Source organism: Vipera berus (genome assembly GCF_964194415.1).
Source record: "Vipera berus genome assembly, chromosome: 5".
Taxonomy (NCBI): domain Eukaryota; kingdom Metazoa; phylum Chordata; class Lepidosauria; order Squamata; family Viperidae; genus Vipera; species Vipera berus.
The window spans coordinates 59,065,492-59,088,761 of record NC_138207.1 but is presented as its reverse complement, the minus strand read 5'-3'; the positions used below and the strand labels follow the sequence as shown (position 1 = coordinate 59,088,761).

General features: G+C 36.3%; 1 protein-coding gene across 2 annotated transcripts in view; it reads right to left on the bottom strand.

The window, feature by feature from the left end:
- Nucleotides 1–23,270, bottom strand: part of GRK5 (G protein-coupled receptor kinase 5) — a 182,589-nt gene that overhangs the window by 10,888 nt on the left and 148,431 nt on the right. For both annotated transcript variants that reach the window (XM_081329550.1, XM_081329549.1), the window contains 8 exons: nt 20,911–21,011; nt 18,936–19,028; nt 15,788–15,851; nt 15,228–15,368; nt 14,153–14,343; nt 9,157–9,194; nt 6,787–6,876; nt 3,241–3,449 (listed from right to left, as the gene is read on the bottom strand). In XM_081329550.1, coding sequence (XP_081185676.1) covers nt 3,241–3,449; nt 6,787–6,876; nt 9,157–9,194; nt 14,153–14,343; nt 15,228–15,368; nt 15,788–15,851; nt 18,936–19,028; nt 20,911–21,011 — 927 coding nt within the window. The remainder of the gene's footprint in view (nt 1–3,240; nt 3,450–6,786; nt 6,877–9,156; nt 9,195–14,152; nt 14,344–15,227; nt 15,369–15,787; nt 15,852–18,935; nt 19,029–20,910; nt 21,012–23,270) is intronic.

Genomic DNA, 23,270 nt, shown 5'->3' with positions numbered 1-23,270 from the left:
TTCATTCAGTAACAAAAATAAACTAAGGAAAAGATGATTGGACTCAACTGGTCTCTCTCTTAAAAAATTCTGAGCAAACATATGTGGTGAGACTGTTACCTTCTTTGATTGTAAAAATGATGAGGAAAACAGATTTAAAGATTTTTCCAGAGGATGTTCACCTTTTGTTCATTAGAGGGCAGCAATAGAAAAATTAACAATATGGGAAGCATAAGCATGAACTATTTCTATAAGCTTGCAATTTAAAAATCGTCAAAATAATGAATTTATGTAATTAGACCTCAGAAACACATGTAATAGAAAGTTAACTGCAGTTGGTTTCCTCCAATTGCTTAACCAGATTACTTTTATAAGCATTCTTCAGTTTGAAGTAACTGAAGCAGGTAGATGTGTTCACACACCAGCCAAGATTTGGCAAATGATTCTGGAAAATTCTCCAGCTAAAATGTTCCCAAAGCTGGACAAATCTAAATGAAAAGGGAACACTAATTACAGCATATTACTGAAGCATTTAGTTTACAAACACCGTTTACTGACGTTAGGAAACATCACAGGAATTTTTCAACAGTGAGCCTTGTTCCTAGAACTTGGATCTGGTTGTGCTTGGATCCAACTGTGAACGTATTCAGTACTTAAAAGCAGGCATGGGTGGATGACACACAGCAAATGGAACAAACCTCTAAGATTTTCCTGCATGTGTCAGTGTTGGCAATCAAGGCACCCACAGTTTCAAGTCATTTCAGAGGGTGTTGCTGAACTGTGTTTTACTGGAACACAACACCATTCTGAAAATGGCAGTACAGGAAATTTAGGGATAGTAGTAAGAAGCAAAAAAGGCTAGGAAACTCCTTTGATTCAGTTTTTCCCCCCCCAACATGCTCATCATCGGCCAGAAAAAAAAAGCCTTTCATTGGTGAAATTAATGGAGAGGGCCCTGTGGAGAGATCCCTTTTAATCCCTACATTTCAAGGAGATCACAGCCTCCTTGCACTTTAACTCTGCAGCAATCTTGTGAGCCATGTAATTCACTATGGAGTCAACCAGGATGAAATCTAATTTTGAAATAAAAATTTATCCTCCTGTCAGCAAACTTAAAAAAAAGCTATTACCAATATTATACAGTGACAGTGAACTCCTAAGAACAAGAAATGAGTCACGTTGAACTTGCTACATAGCAATTCACAACAGAAGGTTTTGTAACCAGGAAAACGTGGATGTAAAATATCTGCCTACTGGACTATACTATCCAATGGGTCTATGACAATTTGCCAACTTGTTATGGCCCACTCACCACAGGACAACTAGTTGTGGGACAAAAGTTACACTAATTTCAAAGAAATGATAGAACAGTATCATTAAAGAAAGGATGCAAAAGGAGGGAAAGAACAAAATGTAAATGGCAAAAATTAAAATATTTTTTTATTTATTTTAAATAATTAAATAGAATTGTTAAATTGTCCCTCAGTGAGTTGTCCCACGCCGAGTTGGGTGTGGCGAGTTCTCCCATTCCCCTATGCAACTGGCTTAAGGCATGAAAAGATGGTAGATTCTAATTTCCCACAACTTCTGAAATAACGGCAAGACGAACTGTATCTTTACAGAAAAGAGATATAATACAGGGCTTCTCAAACTTCATGGTGCTAACCATAACCTCAGAATGTGTGTGTCTACCTATAAATAAAGCTGTCAGAATACGCTTGGACAGGGTCTCTGAGTAAGACAGGGGTCCAGTTTTCCCTGGACAAACTGTAGTTTGGAACTCTGGTTTCTGTGTTAAAATTTTGTATTTTCAGCATTCGATATCTGACACAACTCAATCCCGAGACCAGGATTTGCCTTCAATGGCTTTTGTCCTCTCAGGCGTGATTCCTATAATAGCTTCAACCTATTCCTGAGTGCCTTCCTAAATAATCTATCCAGGATCAATACACTTTTGTCTAGTCCCACCTTCCCCCTTATTCTTCTTTCAACTTCTCCATGATGGAGCTGGTCTTCCACATTCTAGTGCTCAGTCCAGTCTTCCAACATTAGATATTCTTCTTTTCCAAGAACTGATACAGAGCGTGGGCTGCATTCAAGCAGGCAGGTTTACTCCAGAATTCAGTATGATTTTATTTTTTTTATTTTTTATTTTATTACATTTATATCCCGCCCTTCTCCGAAGACTCAGGGCGGCTTACAAGCTTAGCAGTAGCCTTCATTCTATGTATATGCCTGCTTATTAGGGCTTTCACACACACCCCAAGCGGCATTATTACAAAGTCAGCTTAATTGCCCCCAACAATCTGGGTCCTCATTTTACCTACCTCCGAAGGATGGAAGGCTGAGTCAACCTTGATGCCCCAGTTTAGTTCACGTTTATCACAGCAATTGATCAATGTTTTATGGTACAATGCCCCAAGAAAGGGACCTCCTGAAATCTATCCTTGGTGATTCTAGTCAAGAATGTCACAAGCCTAGCAGGCCTGCCCTGGGTGGTGCTCAGAAGTGATCTGAGATAGTGGCTACAAAAATAAGGTCTCTCAAAGGAGAGTTCCAGCAAATGGATCCCAAGAAATGAAGGCAGCTGGTTTTCAAATATGAACAAGTACAACCTCCATCATGACCTCACATTCTGGTGACGCCTGGTTTAATGGTGAAATATATCTTTTTTTTAGGCAGTTCAGTCCCGTCATTTCCAAGTAATAGTGGAAAAACAGCTTAGCGGCAAGTCTGAATTTGAGAAATCACTGTAGATAGCACTGAGCTAGATCAGCAGTCTGGCTTGGTATAACTTTAGAACTCACGGAGGCAAGGAAGTAGTTGTAGTGGGAAACATTTCAAAATGCACATCTTACTGAAGGGGGAACACATCTCATGGAAAGGTAAACAAAAGTAATTGACAGCTTTCACTATATAAATGAATGAAACATGGGGAAAGAAGCTTGTGAAAACTGGGGCTGGTTCTAGAAGGTAGCAAAATGTAACATTTGTTAGGGCCATGATCAGCAAAGGGCCTACTACCTCAACATTGTTACTTCACAGGCAGTGGACTTCAGATTTTAGAATTCCTGCTCAAGGGCTATGGGGGTTAAAGACCAATGCATCTGTATGACCCCAGGTTTGAAAAAGCTTTTCCACAGTAGTCTTAATCATTGTCCCATAATTATCTGATCATTATTTTATTATTTATTTATTATTTATTTATTTATTATTTATTACAGTCTACTAATTGATTTTCACACTAAGTGACTTGCTTACCATTTTGCAGATAGACTTTGCCTCTTCAGAGAACTTATGGGAATACACCTCTTCCATCTCCAAGACTCTCCTGTCTACTTCTTCCCGCTTCACCTTTTCTTTCCTTCCTCGAAAGGGTGACTGTCCTGCAATCATTTCATAGATTAAGCAGCCTAATCCCCAGTAGTCAGGGCTAAGGGTATATCGCTGGTTATTCAAGACTTCTGGAGCTGGGAAAAAGGAAAGAGACAATGGGAAAAGTTTCCTATGTCTATATTGACATCAGCATGACTATTGAGGCAAGAATGAAATAAGAGATTCCATTTAGTCTGGCCAAGGATCAATTTGATACTAGGAGGGAGCTCAGTGGAACTTGTTTCATAGGTAATTATAATAATAAAATTAAGCCATTTGTGTAGGTTCACTTCCATATAGTTGGAAATAATTAATTCTCCATAATAGTTCAAATATATATTTCCAGGATTTAAATCTCCATCTAGGAATGGAGACCTATTCACCCTGTGATAATCTATACTATGCAGTACACAAGGATATCTGTCAGCTTGGATAATCTGAATCATTCCAACTACTTTACTTTGCCCCAGTGGTGGGATTCAAATAGATGAACAACCGGTTCTCTGTGTGGATGCCGCTTCCAGAAGTCCATTCTGGGCCTGGGCAACAAAAAAAAATTAGCTACCAGTTCTGTCGAAGTGGTGCGAACTGGCTGAATCCCACTACTGCTTTGCCCCCTCAGAAAATATAGAATGGAATTTTTCAAGGATCTGTAAAGGATATGGGTATCATATAAGCTTACTCCTAACAAAAGTCTATATTTAATTAGTTTTATTTATCACCAGGGCTTTTTTTCTTATAGAACGCTCAGACACCTTTTTTTTTGCAAAAAAAAAGCTCCCTCTATTGGCTTTAGGAGTAGGCAATCTTGGCCCTTTTTTATGACTTGTGGACTTCAACTCCCAGAAATCCTGAGCCAGCCATGCTGAGGTGAAAGAGAGAGGTTTCCAAGCTGAGCTATGCTGGCTCAGGAATTCTGGGAGTTGAAGTCCTTGAGTCATAAAAGAACCAAGGTTGCTTACCCTGCACTACAGGAGGACATTAAAATTATTTACGTTACTTCTTTAGGAACTAAACTTTTAGAATCTAAAACAGCTAATTCAAAAAAGCCAACAGGAAAGAACCTCACATTTTTCATTTGCTTCTGTCTTTTGGAAGGTAAAATTAGATAGCAAAATCTATTTCCTATGTTAACATCTCTGCAATCAAATCAATAAAGGTAACAGGAAAGAAATGAAAAACATTTTTCTCAATGTAATATGTCTAATTTAGATGATGCTAGAAAAAAATAGTATCTTTTGTACACTCTTGAAAACTATTTTGAATCTATAATCATGTATTACAACTAAACCACTTTAAATTAAACAATTCTTAAGAATGAAATATTCTTAATTTGGACTTTATTTTTACTTTTTGGACTGTTGTGTGTTTTGAAAAATAGATTACCGGTATTTAGAATTTAGTTATGTTGCACTTCAGTCTTTAAATAATTAACCTAGTATATACATAACAATAAATGATGTTTTCCATGGTGAGCTTAACATCAATAACAACATTTATTTAAAAGGCTAAAATAATTTCTGGTGGTATTATCTGTATATTAAAAAACTGTTTAGTCACAATCTTTCACTTTTCACTTTCTGGACAAGCAGTGGTCATGTATCCTAGCAAAAGATGTTACATATGTGCATAAGTGTAGTCAGTAGCATATGCCTTTTTAAAAATATCAAACATGCAAAGAAACAAAAATAAGTCCAAAATATCTGTATTACATCCAGAAATGCCAACTTTGCAACCAATATTTCTCATCCATAACTATGGCACCCTAAGGATACCTGCATACATGCAAATGCTTCTTTGGGATTAGTAACGCAGCAGGGATTGCTTTTTCCTTCCAGTAACAGATTGCTGGGAAATACCAAACATGGCCTTGAGAATTCCAATGTTTGTTACAAGTTTTTCTGGATGTGGTTGGAAAGAGGCTGTTTGGCACCGGAGACCACTGCCACGAGGAAAACAGCTCTGGTTCGGGGTTTGGAGCAGCTCCAGGTGGGGGCTCAGCACGGGCCGCGGCATGGCAACTGCAGGGAGGGGAATCCCCACAGCGGCTGTGGGGAGGGGAATCCCCATGGCATGTGGCTCCAAGCCGCAGGAGCCAGGGTGCAAAGGACGGGCGGCAACACCGTAGCAAGACACTGGCATCGCTCCCAGTGACAGCACCTCTGAGTTCCGGCACCTTTTTTTTTTAGAAAAAAAGCACTGTTTATCACACGTCACATTACTATACGTGATATGAAATTAGACTCCAGTTTCACACGGGAATCTGGTACAAGCCAAATGATTTCATTATGCAAATGAAGTGAATTTTCTAATTTGCTTAAATCATATCATGTCCTCGTGGGATCATGACAATTTTGTTTGGCTACCTGAAAACAGCAAACAACTGCATCCCAAGTGTTTGGTAGTGTAATGTGTGGGGGGGCCTCCAGGGACTTTAAAAGGGGTGCTAAGGGCGCACAAAACCCAGGCAACAATCTCAGATGCCCATCTCTGATTTAAGTTGAAATCTTAGTGCCATTTATATGCAATAATCTCATTTCCATTCATTTCAAGTACTCTGAAGCACAAGGTTTAATATTTACTAAGTTTTACAAATAAATAATATATGCCAGGAGAATCTAGGGACACTATTTCACACGTCATTCAGCTTAGAGAAATTCATTAAAACCATCAAAAATGAAAAGAAACTACTTAAAAATTTTCAGAGCAATTCCTACATTAAATGCTTTCCTCTGCAGCCCGCTGCAATACAGAGTTTGGTACAAAGTATAAATTGACAACTATAGCTGTTGCGGGGAAGTGGGGAGGCAGGAATCAAGACATAAAAGTATCTAGGACATAGCTTTAAACAGGGCTTTTTTTCTCATAGAACGCTCAGAATGGAGTTCCGGCACCTTTTTTGGATGGAACCTTGTAGCGTAGGCAAGGCAGGTTGTATGACATGTGTGAGTCCCGGCACCTTTTTCTTTTACAAAAAAAGCACTGGCTTTAAAACAACGGGGTGCTGACACTTGATAGTTCAGAAACTCTACATGCTAGAAAATATTCAAATGGTTCATTAGGTGAGTGCTATCTTGTTCTTCTGAAGGCCATTCATGGAAGCCATGTTTACTGACAACCCCCACAATTCCTTATTTCATGCACTGTTCTTATTAAATAAATATATGTTTAATTTTTACCAATGGTGAGTGTTATATAAACCCAATTTAGGGGATACTGCCTTTGCACTCAAGCACTTAGGGGAGAATGCACAAAGAATTGTGACTTGGTCAAGTGATCCTACATACATATCAGAGATTCAGCCATCTGTTCAGTCATGCTGAATTGTGACAGCTTATCACGCATGAACAGAGTTTGTTTTTTCTTTTATATTACAGAGTTGAAATAATAGTCTTCGAAGTTGAAAACAACAGAATATTTCAGACCACTCACCCATATAACCAACTGTTCCTACTCGTCCACGGATGGAGTCACCCTCAGGAATTTTAACAGCTAGACCCAAATCAGATATTCTGATGTGGCCTAAAGTGAATGGGAGAAAAGTTAGCTTAGGCACAAATCTGTAGAAAACAATCATTTTGCTATCAAATACATTATTAAAACAAATATAAACACTGCAGGGAAGAAAATGATACTAGTTCTTTGGAGGAACTCATCTGAAAAATTGATCAAGGAAACTGCTTGATATCAGGGCTGGCCAAATGTCCCTCTGCTTTCAGATAAAAATGCAAGCGTCAACATGAGATGGTCTTAGATAGTAAGGAGAATTTCAAGAATGTTAATCTTGATTTGCACTCAACACATTAATGTTAATCTTGAATATGCACTAAACATTGAAAAACACTTTTTAATGCATTTAATTTCTTCAAACTCCCCTTGAAAGGATGCTATGCCAGAGGGTTTTCGTCCCAGAAAAGCAAAGGTTGGCTGAAAAGCAAAGCTGCAAGATTTTATGTTATTTTATTCCTTTCCATGAGATGGGGAGAAAAAACCCCTGGAATTGTAGGTGGAAAATGGTGGAATTGGGATGAATCATTTATTCCATCAAGCGTAATTCCTTGCTTAGTGAAAGGAATCCAAGCATATTTAAATTATGGTTGCTCACATTCCTTGACTGTCAAACTATTTTTACCTTTAGGAATTGTGTCCTAATATTCTGTAAGATTTGCCTTCCTGTAATATAAGCTTACTGCCCATGGAGCAAACCAACTGACTAATTCAAATTACTAGCATTTTTATTATGCAGAATTTCCTGCACCCAGTCATCTCCCTCTATCTTTTCGTAAGGCCTAAAAATTTGGCTCTGCCAGTTGGCTTAGGGCCCCAGTGGGGGAACAGTGTAATGGAACTGGTTGATTAATAACAGATCCCATCTCCCCCCCACTCCGCCCCTGCCATACCCATGTGTCCTTGATTTTAATGTCTGATTTTAACTTCTTAACTATATATGTAACTGTAAGCTGCCCAGAGTTACCCTATGGTAAGATGGGTAGCCAATAAATTTTATAAATAAATACATAGATATGTTTTTATCCTACCCACCCCTAAGGTTACTGTTCTCCACAGCAAGAACAAAACAAAACAAAAACCAGTGATAATCAATTAAATACGACATACTTAAATACTTATTTTATCAGACTGTTTTCTATTTTGGCTATTTTGTTTACTTGGAGTAACAGATTTTCCATACTACCCATTTCTACGGAGATGGGCAACCTTTTCACGTCTACCGATGGAAGGTAAGAGAATTTGGTCACTATGGGAGGGACAAAATCCAAGCTGAAGGTGATAAATCCCACATGTGAGCAGGAATGGGATTATACAGTTTTTCCACCTGGCTTTCAAAAAAGAAAACTAGAAAAAAGTGAGATTTTTGTTTTTTGAAAGTACATTATGGCTAGTAAAATTTAAGTAAGTTTACACTATCAGCTTCTTGTACATCTGTCTCAAAATCAGAGGAGACTGTACCACCCATTTTCAGCAATCACAGTCAGAGGAAACTGTGAGGGCCATGATGGCGGGAGGAAGAAAAGTTTAGTTCTGTAGGTTATATTCCACCCTTGTTTTACAGTTCTTTTAATTGGGGATTGGACCAGGAGCCTTGCACTTCTCCACTGAGATCAGGTCATTACTGCAACAAGGAGAACTTTGCCTTGCATGAAGGACTAACAGAGTAATATTATTCATGAGTTTCAAACTAGCTGGGATTCAAGTAAAGGCTGTATATTTTGCTGTTCATGACTCTGGTCAATTCAGAAAGTTGCTGAGCTGATGGATTAATCCGTACAAATATAAATAGAACAAATAATTCAATGTAATTGAACTGGGAATGGGTGTAAACTCTGACGAGCATTTGAAATAAAAAATAGGCATCCCATCTTTCATTCTTGAAGCCTATATTATTTTGCATTGTTTAAGCTGGTAATAATATTGATTGGTCAAAGAGACAATTCCCATTGTTTAGCCTGGTAGCAATGTTGTTTTGTTATAGTCATAAGGTGAAGAAGTATGAAGCCCATGTTCAGAGAAATGACACACACATTGCGTCACCTTCAACGTTGGATAAGAGAAAATACAAACTTTGTATAAACCTTTGTAATATTAACCTAAGATGCTCTTGTTTTCATAAGGTTTCTTTCTCTTTTTGGCAAAAGTGCCATTCAATTCTCTACCCAAAGTTAAAGGTTGGTTATTGTTTAGCCTCTTATCCTCTGCAGAGAATGATTTGGCTGTGTACAGACAACTATATATAAGCCATTTTACTGTAGACAAAAATGTTTTACCTAAAGCTCTCAGACTTACCATAATCATCTAACAGGATATTTTCTGGCTTCAAATCCCTTTTAAAAAAAATAAGAAATGCTGCTGTTATTTCTGTGGAAATTTCTTTGATAAAAGGGAAATTGCAAGCACCAGAATGCACTTTCCAACCATTTAGACTGTAGGGTGTCAGTTTACCCAGTAAAAGAATTCAGAAAGTCAATGAAAAACATGGCTTTGCAGCATGAAAATCACAGTCTACCACAATCTCGGACCATTCACTTCAGCTGGATATGACCAATGAGGGCATCATGCAGAGTATTTTGTATGTGTACTCTAGCTAGCCATTGTGTAGAGCAGCAGCAGTTAGAATAGTGTTCCTCAACCTTAGCAACTTTAACATGTCTGGACTTCAATTCATGTAGCTGACTGGAGGACTTCTGGAAGCTGAAGTCCAGACATCTTAAAGTTGCCAAGGTTGAGAAAGCCTGAGCTAGAGGATTAGATTTGGCTATAGGAAAACTATGTGTCAATTTCTCTGCAATTGAGAAATTGCAATGAAAGCTATTAACTATTTCTGTTTAAGAAATATAGGATGATTGAATGTAAAGTTCTCTGAAAGGAGTTACCTTCACATTAATCTTTCTTTTCCCTTATGAATGAATTCAGATGCAAGTTATAGTCTGTGAAAAAAGACTGCACAGATATGGAATGTCTTAGGCAAAATTCTAAACTGATATGGATATGATTAAAGGCCGGAAGAGTAAAACATATGAAGAACGGTTGCAGGAACTGGGTATGGCTAGTCTAGAGAAAAGAAGGACTGGGGTTTACATGATAGCAGAATTCCAGTATTAGAAGGGCTGCCATAAAGAAGAGGGCTCAACTTATTTTCCAAAGCACCAGAAAGCAAGACAAGAAACAATGGATGGAAACTAATCAAGGAGGGAAGCAACCTGGAATTAAGGAGAAATTTCTTAACAGTGAGAACAATTAACCAGTGAAATAGCTTGACTTCAGAAGTTGTGGGTGCTTCATCACTGGAAGTTTTTAAGAAAAGACTGGACAGCCACTTGTCTCAAATTGTATAGGGTCTCCTGCCTGAGCAGGGGATTGGACTAGAAGACCTCCAAGGTCCCTTTCAGCTCTGTTCTGATTGATCAATTGGATATATGCAGTAGTTCTGTTTTAACAGACATTATGTTTTGTGGAATTGCAAATATTTCTCCCTTTCTTCAGAATCCAATGCCTGAAATAATCATTTCACTCTGCTTAATGGTAGTGTTGATTCCAATATTAAATGTCTACAGCCAATGTGGGAGAAAGCAATGGATTAGGACATCCAGCTCTTTCAAAGTCTGTTTAAAATTAAGATGAAAAAGTATGTTGAGAATAGTCTTTATCACATTAATCCAACATGTGCCTTTTTGTTAAACACCAAGAATAAGCATTTGGTGGTATTTAAAATAAAGCCATCTATTTTACATCCTCATTCCCTTCACATATTTTCTCAGTATTATTTGTTTTAAAAGTAAGCTTGTTAGCACTGGTTTATCTTGTGAAGTTTATCTTGTGAGGTCAATAGGAATTTAAACTAACAAAAAGAAGACTATCAAAACCTTCTTAGTTCATGTGCTTTCAGCTTATAATAACAAATAGTCCGCATAATATATTTTGAACAAAGAAAAGTTCCCCAGTGATTAATAGGGGAAAAATAATTACGTTTACTTCCAAGTAATGGCAATGCTTAAATCATTTAAGGAAAGCTAAGATAGTGAAAAGGAGAATTTCAGGATCCTTTCTATTGCACGTTAGTCTGATGGTCAACTTGAATTGTATTCTAGACATTCTTGTGTCATAAACCTAGGGCAGGGGTAGACAACCTTGGCTCTTTTATGACTCGTGGACTTTAACTCCCAGAATTCCTGAGCCAGCCATGAAGTCCACGAGTCATAAAAGAGCCACAGTTGCCTACCCCTGACCTAGGGCAATACCTTTACCCACATAATTTTCATACGTTAGGAATATAGCAGAATCTAATCTGGGTTGGTCACCAGGACCAAAGGTTTTGTCTTCCAAGCTTTCGGATTCGTGCTGGAGCCCGTCCTCAGGGAGCTTCTCTCTAGCAGAGCTTGGAAAAGAAACCTTTGGTCCTGGTGCCTGACCCAGATTGGACGTCGCAACATTATCCTGGGACATGTATATTTGCCTTCATTTATTAGGCATATAATTTGTGAAAGTATACAGTCTTATTTAACACACTCAGTTGCATTATTTTATTTAAGTAAATTGCTTCCTGGATAAAAGCGAGGTGATAAAATCACCCTTAGGAATGCTCTTGTCACCTCAGATATAAATATGTATAAATCAGCATTGCCAAAAATATTTCTATTTAAAAAATAACAACATAGCTACAGTTACAAGTTTTTTTTAGCAGTCCTTGTAATAAATCATTCGGTGAGTTAATGAATGCCATAAACTTTATCTTGTAAATAAATAATTGCTCTCATAGTCAGTTATTCTAATGAAAAAGAACTGATCCCTTAATGTCTATGGAGATTCTCAGTCATCCAGGTTATGGTTATCCCAAAGGTGCTTTTTTCCCAAAAGGCAACAGGACTTTCTTTTTCCTTGCAAACATTTTGCTTCTCATCCAAGAAGCTTCTTCCGTTCTTCATCCATCCTCCTCCACCATTCAGTCAGAACGGAAGAAGCTTCTTGGATGAGAAGCAAAATATCTTCAAGGAAAAACAAAGTCCCGTTGCCTTCTTTTTTTTTTAAAGCACCTTTGGGACAATTTATCCTTTAATTTCAAGCAGGTTTATTAGATCTTTGGATGCTTCAGATCTATGCCTCTTGGTTCTATTTATCTTTAAAAGCATCTTTATAAGATAGGTTTCCAATCAAAATGGTATTTAGCACTTGGACTCAACATTCAGGCATTGGAAATCACATGGAGATAGGAAGAACTGTGAAGAATAAAGCATGGAGAGAATTTTGCAGAAGTGCAGATTTTATATCAAAAACTGTTAAGGTTGTTTACATTACAATCCCTATGGTGCTAGGATTTTGCAGGATCTAAATAACAATCCCTCCTGTGTTACATAAATAAAGAAGCTAGAACAATTCCTCATCAACTGATAATATCTGAGATGAGCATTTTATGTATGGAACAGTCACTTTTGGGTAGCTCGCGTCAGGACCAAAACATCATGCCTTGTCTGGACATAGATCCACAATAGGTGTCAAGACATGATATCTGCCTTGCATGTGACTGGTCCAAGCAGAAGTGGTTGTGTCTGGGGAAAGTGGGAAAGAGGCAAGGCCATTAGTAGCATTGCTAAAGTGAATTAGGGACAAAGGCAACTGGTAAGATCGCAGAGGAGAAAGTAGGCAGGCCAGGAGATGCTTGAATTCAAGGGTAACTGTGGTGGGTTGCAACTACAGAGGACAGGGAAAGGAAGGCACTGGAAAAACTTGACAGATAGGTGGTCTACTGCCACCCAAAATTCAAATACAGCTCACTCTTCCCCCAATTTTCCTAGCACCCCCCTTCTCTAACCCCCCTTATGTCCATGAAAAGAAGAGACGAGAAGCCTTCTAGCCTAGAAGGAGGAGCAGGAGGAAGGAGAGAGAGGGGGCAGTTACATGGTCAAGGCTGGACTGTGGCATCTCTTTGACCCGGAGAGACTGAGAAGCAGAAATGGACTTGAATTCAAGATGGTGGTTAAGGGAAGATAGGAATAAAACTGTTGGGAAAATTGGTAGATGGGCCAGGGTACAGGCCATGGGGCAGAAGAAGGGAGAGAAGGATGATGCATCATCCTTGCTCTACTCACCCTATAAGACCCCTCTAGATTTTGTTTATGGTCAAAACCTGGAACAAGCAAAATATTCTGGAATAGATTGTCTGAATTTTTACGACTATATCTATATCTATATCTCTATCTATCTCTATCTCTATCTCTATCTCTATCTCTATCTCTATCTCTATCTCTATCTCTATCTCTATCTCTATCTCTATCTCTATCTCTATCTCTATCTCTATCTCTATCTCTATCTCTATCTCTATCTCTATCTCTATCTATCTATCTATCTATCTATCTATCTATCTATCTATCTATCTATCTATCTATCTATCATCTATTTATCTATCTATCTATCTATCATCTATCTCCAAATGAAATACAATTTCTGGAGCATAAAGACAGAGGTAATGAGTCCCAGCCAACTTCTCAGCCAGACACTCCAGTCCCAATAGGAATATTCCTTATGTGTCTCAAACATAGTGACTCAGCAAAATTGTGTGCAGATTTTACCTAAGCATATGAGTAGAGATACGAATGTGCAGAAAAATATGTTTGGAAGATAAGACTGATTTTCTTCTTTTTTCTTTCTTTGGTAGCTCACTTGCCATTAGGGGGAAAAATTCAAAGCATTTCCCATGCTTTAAATTGCAGTATAAATAGTTAAAAATCATTTTCATATGTTGTTATTCAACCTTTATCGCATCATCATTTCTAAATGTTGTGTCATAGGATTATTATTAATTTTTTCTTGGCATGACAATTTTCATAACCATATATTATTATAATTACTGTAACCCAGCACTCAATTTTAAATTTTTAAAATTGCAATTCTTTCTCCAGAGAAATTGAATATGTTTGGAAAAGAAAAATGCTGTTTTGTCATGACCTTGTTTTTTCTTTCTTTTAATTTTTGATTTAGGATTGACCTAGAATATTTTTGAAACACCCGTTAATTTATTTAGATTTATAAAGTGTGCAATATCTGTTGGCTCAAGGTCACATCTTTTGGTGGGAGAGAATTTTAACTGCCATTTAAACCCTAATCATACATTAATTTGGATATGGTACCTATGTTGCATTTTTTGCTCTCTTGTAATGGTACAAAAAAGGTAATGAGAAACATATTGATAGCTATGAATAGAAACAGGAAATATTATATGAGGATAAGAATTTCTCTAGGAGCAAAGCTGCAAATGCACAAGTTTCTGAAAGCATGAAAGAAAATTTACCTGTACACAGTGTTTTCCCTGTGTAGGTCTTCTAAGCCACAAAGAATCTCTGCAGCGTAAAACAAAGCTCTTTCTTCTTCAAAGCCTGGGTTTCCCATATTATAGATATGGAATTTCAGGTCTCCCCCATTCATTATGGTTAGAACTAAACAGAGTGCATCCTTTGTTTCATAGGCATAGGCTAGATTGACCTAGAATGAGAGTTGTTAAACAACAGTTATAGTTCAAGAAAATTATTCATGCCTAGAATTCACTCATAGCTAGCATTTTGTGTTAGAAAAGACATGACATCCATCAGTTAAAAGGAAGAAGAAATGGGATAGAATTCTGGCTATTGGGGGAAAAAAAAGACCACAGGGCAAGCATACAGGCAGATATTGTAAGATCCAATCTGTGTCAGTCACCAGGACCAGATGTTTAGTCTTATGAGCTTTTGGACTCATGCTGGAGCCCGTCCTTAATGAAATTCTGAGGACAGGCTTCGGCACAAGTCCAAAAGCTTGGAAGACTAAACCTCTGGTCCCAGTGATCAACCTAGATTGGCTCCTGCAGCATTATCACCTGTGGCATGTACATCTGCCTTCATTCATAGTCAGATATTTTTATAAGATGTGTAAGATGATACTACACACAGTACTGTAGATTTAGTTCTTCAAGAAAAAGGAAATTTACTGATTCAACTTTAAGTATTGTCTTTTTTTATATTCTTCCAGCAGCAGCAGCAGCAGCAGCAGCAGCAACTAATAAAAGAGCCTTGGCAGATTCTAAAGTTTTGGACTCTGGTAGGGTCTTGTAGAGAGCTAATAGGAGAATGCATTCCACTGTAGAGTGAGCTCTTTGCAGGACTGTTTTTTCCATAAACAATTATATTGGAACCACACAGTGCTGTCAAATTCCAGTGAATGGTACATAACAATTCACTGCGATTGCAAAAAGTAATAACCGAAGAATACAGAGCTAGCATCAGAAACCTGATCTAAGTCACGATGCACTACATACATTTTGTTATAAGTGCCATTCACCAATATACCTGTTAATGAGAGCTGATGCCCATTACAAATTTGGCAATACTTACTACAAACTGACTATTGACTTTTTCTAGAATCTGCTTTTCATTTAGGGCCATGGATTCACCTTTCCTCTTCTTTATTCTTTTTTTCTCTAATCTTTTGCATGCATACATTTTCCCAGTTGCTCGCACTTGGCAGGCGCATACCTGAAAAGGGAAAAGTTACAATAGGGAAGAAGATACAGAATAGTATCGGTGTATTTAATAATATTTTATGGTAATTTTGGTAAAGGTCTTTGAGGAACCCACCCAAAGCTTGGGGGTGTTTGTAAACTACTTTACAGCCACTAAGTATAGAGACTTACAATTATTAAGACCAGAATCCAAAATCCAAAACTACATCAGTAATTCATTAATTAATAATTAATGAATAATAGTAATTCAACTTAGAGAAAAGACCATGTCTATTCCTTTCTCACATACCCAATGAATCAAGTTTAAGAAATCTTATGCAGCAAGAATGAAATCAGGCAATTTCTCAATGTTTCAATAGATCAGATTTATCAGCAGAAGTTAATTGGCTACCCTTAGAGGTGCAGAATTTGTAAAAGGAAGAATTTACTCACCTCTCCAAAGCCGCCTTTTCCTAATACCCTGTATTGTCTAAATGTGTTTTTTGTTACTGGTTGTCTGAAATAATAAAGAAAATTGGGGTAGTGAAAAAAATGTTTTAATACTATTTTTTAAGGATCAGTTTAAAAGAAACTGTGCCAAGGCATGGCAAGCAGTTGCCATCCTTAACACTTAATATTTTTTTAAAAAAAATTTCAAGCTATTTACCTCTCCTTTTAATAAATTAGCTGCTTCTTTTTTTTCTAAAACTGAAATATGGGCCAGTATTTCAGAGCCCTGTTGCCCTTCATTTCCTACAAATCCATAAATTCTTTGTTAAAGACCATTTAGCTCTGGAGATAACTGCTTTTCAACCACTCCTAACCTTCCTCTTTTCTCATCTGGCCATAGGGTGTGTCGAGAAGGGGAAGCTCCTGCAGTCTTTTTTTTAAAACAGGAAGAAATTATATATTGATACTTTGCAATCCCATAATTAAAAATCTACATTAGTCTTGTACCATGTAAGCTCATAAAATACTGTAGGAGAATATTCAAATCGTCATTACTTGTTTTTCTATCACATTGCACCTGCCAAGGGGTGGTATTGCCATGAACCATAGATATCAAGTATATATCATCAGCAACACAATAGGTTGTGAACTTTTATTTGGGCTGGGGTAGGGGCTAAAATAAAATATGTCAAAAAATACAAAAACATGACAAACCTCAGGCTGAAAATTTTGCAGTAAAAATCTTCAAATGTAGAAAACGCTAGTGCTGAAGAAATATCAGGCTAATACATTCAGTTCCCAGTTTAGGGCTTGCCTTAGCATCTAATGGGTCAAAAATTCTGGATGACTTCAACCTTTAGACTGATCCAACAATTCTTATGTTCTTATCTCAGTTAGTCCAAAAGATGAATCCAGAATAATTTACAAATGAATTAATTACTAATACAACCTTCCTTCACTTCATGCAGAATTTTAGTCACACAATCCCTCAGCCATTTGATATCTGTTCTCTTTTATCTGGTCACTAACTGTAGGAGATGACCAGGCTAAGTCCCAGAGAGGGATCAAGCGCATCATCAGTCTCAAGTTCCTTCATACCCACAAGAGAACTATGTCCAGCCAACCTTGAATTCTGTTGACCCTTATCTACCACCAGTCTGCTTTGACTGTTAGTAGTTCAGATTCCTGAAGATAGCATTAACATGCAGCAAACAGCCACTTGTCTGAAATGGTATAGGGTTTCCTGCCTGAGTTGGACTAGATGACCTCCAAGGTCCCTTCCAACTTCTTCTTCTTCTTCTTCTTCTTCTTCTTCTTCTTCTTCTTCTTCTTCTTCTTCTTCTTCTTCTTCTTCTTCTTCTTCTTCTTCTTCTTCTTCTTCTTCTTCTTCTTCTTCTTCTTCTTCTTGTCGTTGTTAAAGCTATATTGATGTGAACTGCCTTGACTTTTGATTTTCTGTGCTTGATACTGATTGAAATAAATATTATTTATTATTTATCTTTCTTCCTTAGTCACCTGGTTCATTATATTGGATCAAGTTGCTTTATTCATTCAGCCTGGCAATTGAGCTGTCTGTATAAGTATTAAGAAATTTAATCTGGAAGACAACAAATTGGGAAAGGTTGTACTAAAAAATATTTTCTGGCTATTCTTGTTCATGGTCCATCGTACTTGAAGGCTGTACTGCATTGGAGTTCTGGGGAAGAAATGACAAACTGAAAATAACTCTGCTAAAGTGGAAGTGATGGCCACAGTGCACTGAAGAGCTGCTGAGTAGACAGGGTCTTTTACTTGAGATTGCCTACAAGTGCTTCAGAGACTCACTTCTTGTGAAGAGACCACAAGACAGTGGTCTCCAGAGGGTTTATTGCTCTGGAAAATCAGAGAATAGCCAGCTTTTTGCTCAAACAACAGCCAGTGCCTTCAAAAGGACACAGAGTTCGCATACTTTCTTTTCTAATCATTGTAGGAAATTGCTTTTTAGTTATTTAGAAATGTTTGGATCAACATATTTTATAGCACTGGATAAATTTTCTTCAGTCCTTAGCAAAAGAGTTTCTAAATATATGTTCAATGATTTAATTGTGTTTTTTTTAATAAACAGCAAAGGAGTCATTAGAACTTTGATCTTGGAAAGTTACAAATGGACTAAGAGTTCAGATGGATTTGAAATAAGATTTTGAAATTAATTATAAGAAACTTTCCTGTGGGAAAAATTTAAAAAAATATGATGACACTTTGAAGGTTAGACTTTAGAGGGAACTGGGAGGAACTAATGGTTACAGTTAAGGAGAAGAATACTTAAATTTGACTTACCGATACAGAATGAAGCAAATATTTCAACACTGGGCATATTGAAGGATATTTATGAATAATGAACCTACACGTTAATTTTAAGAGTGTCTGCCTCTATAGATAGACTGTGTTTAAAACATGTTATGGAAATGCAACAAGTTTTACCTGACAAGATTGAGAATGATTTGAAAGGTGAAAAGAATGGCAGGTTAAAAGAATGATATGGGAAAAGGTGCTACGCTGGACATAGAAAAGAACCAACTGTTGCCTTAAGAATGAAAAGGGATATACAAATAGCAAACTAAAAGAGTGACCTGATAAATTTCCTATATTAGATTTAGAAAAGAGACTTGTAAAGCTTTGAAGAATTTTGTGAGAAGGGACAAAGAAAAAAAATGAAAAGAAAATCAAAGTTCTAGGACATAATTCGAAAGGACTAAAAATCAAAATTGTTAACTAGAAAATATGAAGTTGGCCTATTTGATCAAGATTAAAATAGACATGTTATTTTCTCCGGTAACTCTTACTGGACTTTTGTTCATTAGTATTGAACAACAAAACTCTGAAGGTTTTTTTTAAATAGATAAATGATATAATATGGGAAAAAAGAGCTCATTTGTTGCATTTCAGGAGGTGATACAATTTCTAAAATGATTTATACTTATTGTGATGGAGGGAAAAGTCATTTCTTTATATATTTCTTTTCTTTTTCTTTACTATATTCTTATTTTTTAAAATTTGTGCACTTTCTAGTTTTGTTCTTTTATTTTTTTAGTTGTATTGGTTTTTCTCTTTTGAATGTTTTTCTCTTTTAATGTTAAAAAGTTTGACTGCATCCACCTGTAATGCCACTTACCTTTCTAGACATTTCCACTGGAGAAATCTGTCAAAATACATGCTGTCTGAGTATTCTTGGAAAGGTTCTCCACTTAGGTACTCATGAACAGACCTATTTCAGATGAAAAAGAAAGAAATACTTGACAAGCTTGCTCCCGGGTCTAGATAAGTGCCCAAGTTCCTCTTCAGGAGAGATGCTTAGTTTTAAATCTACTAACTCACAGTATTAGGAGAGCATATCTTAGGGATAATGTGGTTTTTTTTAATCCAAGATTTTGTGTATTTCTTTTTTTTTATCTAACCCTGTGGTATTTTTTTTTCTTATGGTTGCCCATCCTGCTAATATACTGTACATTAATGGACTATCCTAACATATACGTTACAGCCCAAGCAATATCAGATTGCTGCCAAGGCCATGAACAATTATTAGGTTCTTTTCCATCAAAGAGCAAAATGAGAATAGTAAAATTAAAAGACAGACGTATAATTACTGAATGAAAGCTTCTAAGTTTCACAAGTACCTCTGTAAACCATCCAAGAACAACAACAAAGGCACCTGCTGGAAATAATGTGTGTTTAATGATCCCTCCCTTTTGATATTTCCTTCTGTTAAAGCCTGGCAAATATCATGGCAAATAAAAGCACCAGCAGTTCTAGATACAAATATTTACACACGGAGCTCTAGGGGACAATAAAAAGAAAGCCCTAACTTTGCGAAACTTCTTTGGACAAAAAGATGACACCACAAAAATAGATGTCCTATTTCAGGTCTCCTAGACCTGAAGGGCATTTGGAAACACCCGTGTGTTCCTTTGTCTATGTGAATTCTGCAAACTGTTTTTTTTTTAAAAAAATGAAATATGCATTGAGGAGGAGTGAGTGCAAAACAGAAAATGTGTTTTGTTATACGCACAAAAGAAGTGCATTATGACTCAGAAGTTCAGTCAAAATGTTCTGAATGGGTTATAATTCAGATGAACAAAAACCCCAACTGTCTTGGTTGTTATGGTTTCAGTTGAGACAAAATCTGGAAGGAGTCAATTTATCACCTTCCTTCAGGTCAACTGCTATGTCTGTCTTAGGGCCTGGCATCTCCCAGGCCTGTCTAGCCTCTTCCTGTCTTCATCTTTTACTCCTTTACCTGCTTTCATTCATTCATGTTTCACTGTCACATTCCACCCTGGAATATCTTTGACTAGAACATACATACAGGCAGTACGTGACTTACAACCATTTGTTTAGTGACCATTCAAAATTATAGGAGCATGGAAAAAAGTGTCCTTTTTCAGTGGAACAACTTGCTTCCAGAAGTTGTGGATGCTCCATCACTTGAAGTTTTTAAGAAAAGATTGGACAACTATTTTGTCTGAAACGGTATAGCATTTTCCTGCTTGAGCAGGGGGTTGGACTAGAAGACCTCCAAGATCCTGTTCAACTGTTACTCTGTTCTGTTCTGACTTATAATCAGTTCTCACACTTACAACTGTTCCAGCCCCACCTAAACAAAATTCAGGCACTCGGCAAGTGGCATGTATTTACAATGGATGTGGCATCCTTGGGTCACATGTTCTTCATTTACGACCTTCCCAGCTACTTCTAACAAGTAAGGTCAATGGGGAGACTGCATTTGTTTAATGACTGCATGAGTCACTTAACAACTGGAATGATTCACTAACAACCATGGCAAAAGAGACTGTAAAATTGGGCAGGGTTCTCTTAGCAATCCCTTGCTTAGCAATGGAAATTCTGGTTCCAATTGTGGTCATAAGTTGAGGACTACCTATATCTCAAGTTGATGTCCAGATAAAAACTTAAATTTTGGTCTGGACATGAACCATTCAGTATTATTTGGGTCTGTGCGTGGAATGCTTTTTGTATTTGGAATGTTAAATTACAATGATCAGCTTATTATTGAGAACGTATTTATGTAAAAAAAGTCTTATGGAAATCAACAACAAAATAAAATGATCTTTTGAATGCCAGAGTGCACTTACTTTACACAGGGTGAGAACAGCTCTTTACATGGGCTGTTTTCAAGTTTTTCTTTTATCTGCTGTACAAGATCTTGACTGGCTTCTGCTACATAAACTGGAGACTATGAAAAAGCAGAGAGAACATAAGTTCATTATGTAGTAGGAGAAAGTATTTCCTTGATAACCAAGTACATTTAGGCACCAAGATATAAGAAAATATACAATAATATTTGTATTTATTTATTATTGAGGCATCTATGCTCAATATATGACAATATATTACCAATAAAAAATATTCCAAAACCCTCTACAAAAATAACTAACAAAGTTTCCAGAAATATGCAATAACCAAATTCAACCCAGCATTCTTTTCTCATAAACCAGAAAAAAATTATTTTCATAATTAAGCATGCTCTTCTCTTCCTGAAAACTGTATGAAAAAGTGAGGATTTAAGGAAAGAAAAAAAAAGAATTTTTGACACTATGAAAAAGACAGAACATCTTACTATCGACCACTGCAATCCAGCAACCACACAGTTTCATTAACTCACATGAGAGAAGCAAGGTGTACTAGTGGCAGAATCAAGTTAATATACATACACATACACAAAACACACACTGCCTTTCTGTTGTGTATGTGCACATCCAGTTTTCTAAATCAGACAACCAAGGATACTATAAAAAGGCAGACGATTCTGCATTCCTCATGTGCAGCAGTATTATAATACTCAGTATTTTAAAGATCTGAATATATATTAAGTTCTGATTTCATATTCATGTACCAGTTGATATGCATTTTTACAAATAACACAATCAAAATTCCCTGTTTTTGCTATGATGTTTCTTTCCACAAAAAATTGAGTACAGTTCTTCATTTCATCTTTGCTTTCTGAGTACACGATGTACTGAAATTACCTTCTGTCTAGTTGATCAAAAACACCTTTTTATGTATTTTTAGTGAAGGGTGTATGTCTTTCTTTACAGTTTTTACAAACCTAAATAAGTTTTCACACTTCACAGAAACTTCCATTCAACTTTCTAAAAAAAAAAAAGACAGAACCCAGGCAATAACTTTTCCCACTATGAAGTCATGAAACAAACAGCATTTTTTGAAAAAATAAATAAATTTTGACTTAATGTCTGATTTTTTTTCTTTCTGAGTCAATCTGTGGATATTTTTCTTTTGTTTACAAGCATGAGTCAACTTTTTTTTTTAAAAAAATAATCCTAACACAATATCTAAAAAGTGAAAAGTAACCCCTGGATTGATGTAATCCACTTACTAAGCAGTGTAAATAGAAATAAACTCTTTTTCTTTATTCCTTTATTGAACATTTAAAAAAAGTACACAAATACAAAAGAAAACATAAAAATGATAAAAAAATGCAATACAGATAAATAAACCAGGAACTTACAATGTCATGAAAGCTACAGCTTTCTAAAATATTAATTATGAGAAAGTTATAAATATAAGATATATAACATGACTAATCAAATTACTATTAAACTTAAGCTAAAAATAAGTAACAAAATCTATAATCAGTACAACATAAATCAACTGAAATTGTACAATGTTTAATTCATTCACACTTAGACATTTAGTCCATATTAAAATTCCAATTTAAATATCTCATATAAATTAATATATGGATTCTAGGCATGAAAATAAACTGTCTTATATCATTGTAGAAAGTTCATTGTCTGGCTTCATAGAAGGTTTAGAAAACACACCAATTAGGAAACAGAGAAAATAAATTGGAAGGGAAGGGAAGATAAATAAAATAAAACCCAAGCCCTAATCATACACAATTCAACTATCAGTAAAACATTTAAAGACATTTTCCAGCTTTCCACAACCTACTTCTCAAATGTGTTGAGCATATAGAGTGCACTAGGGGAAAAATTTTCATTATTCACAATCTCAGCTACTGCAAGCGTGGCTTATGTCTGCAAACTGAAGTCTTGCCAGCCATCAGAAGTATCTAATAATAAATATATTTTAAATCATCTTTCCATATTGACACTTTTCTTCTGCTTATGCATACTTCCTGAAATTGGGCTTGCATAGTGCCAGTCCTATCTTAGCCTGGTCAACAAAGATAATGTAAACTATAACTTTTGCATAAACTTTATTAATCAAGATTGTCATTTTTATTCTATTTATTTTATTTTGATGAAATTTGAAATGACTGAAATAGGGAATTGTGTGCATGTGTGCCTATGTAGCTGTACAGTATTTGCAAACCTGATAACTAATGAAAATGAAGAAATCTGACAAAAATAGTTATATTTTTTCTTCTTTTAAAGCACCCACTGATAATTTTTCATAAATCAGAATTTGCTTTATTCTACATGAACGCAGTCAAGTGGACAAGTTATTT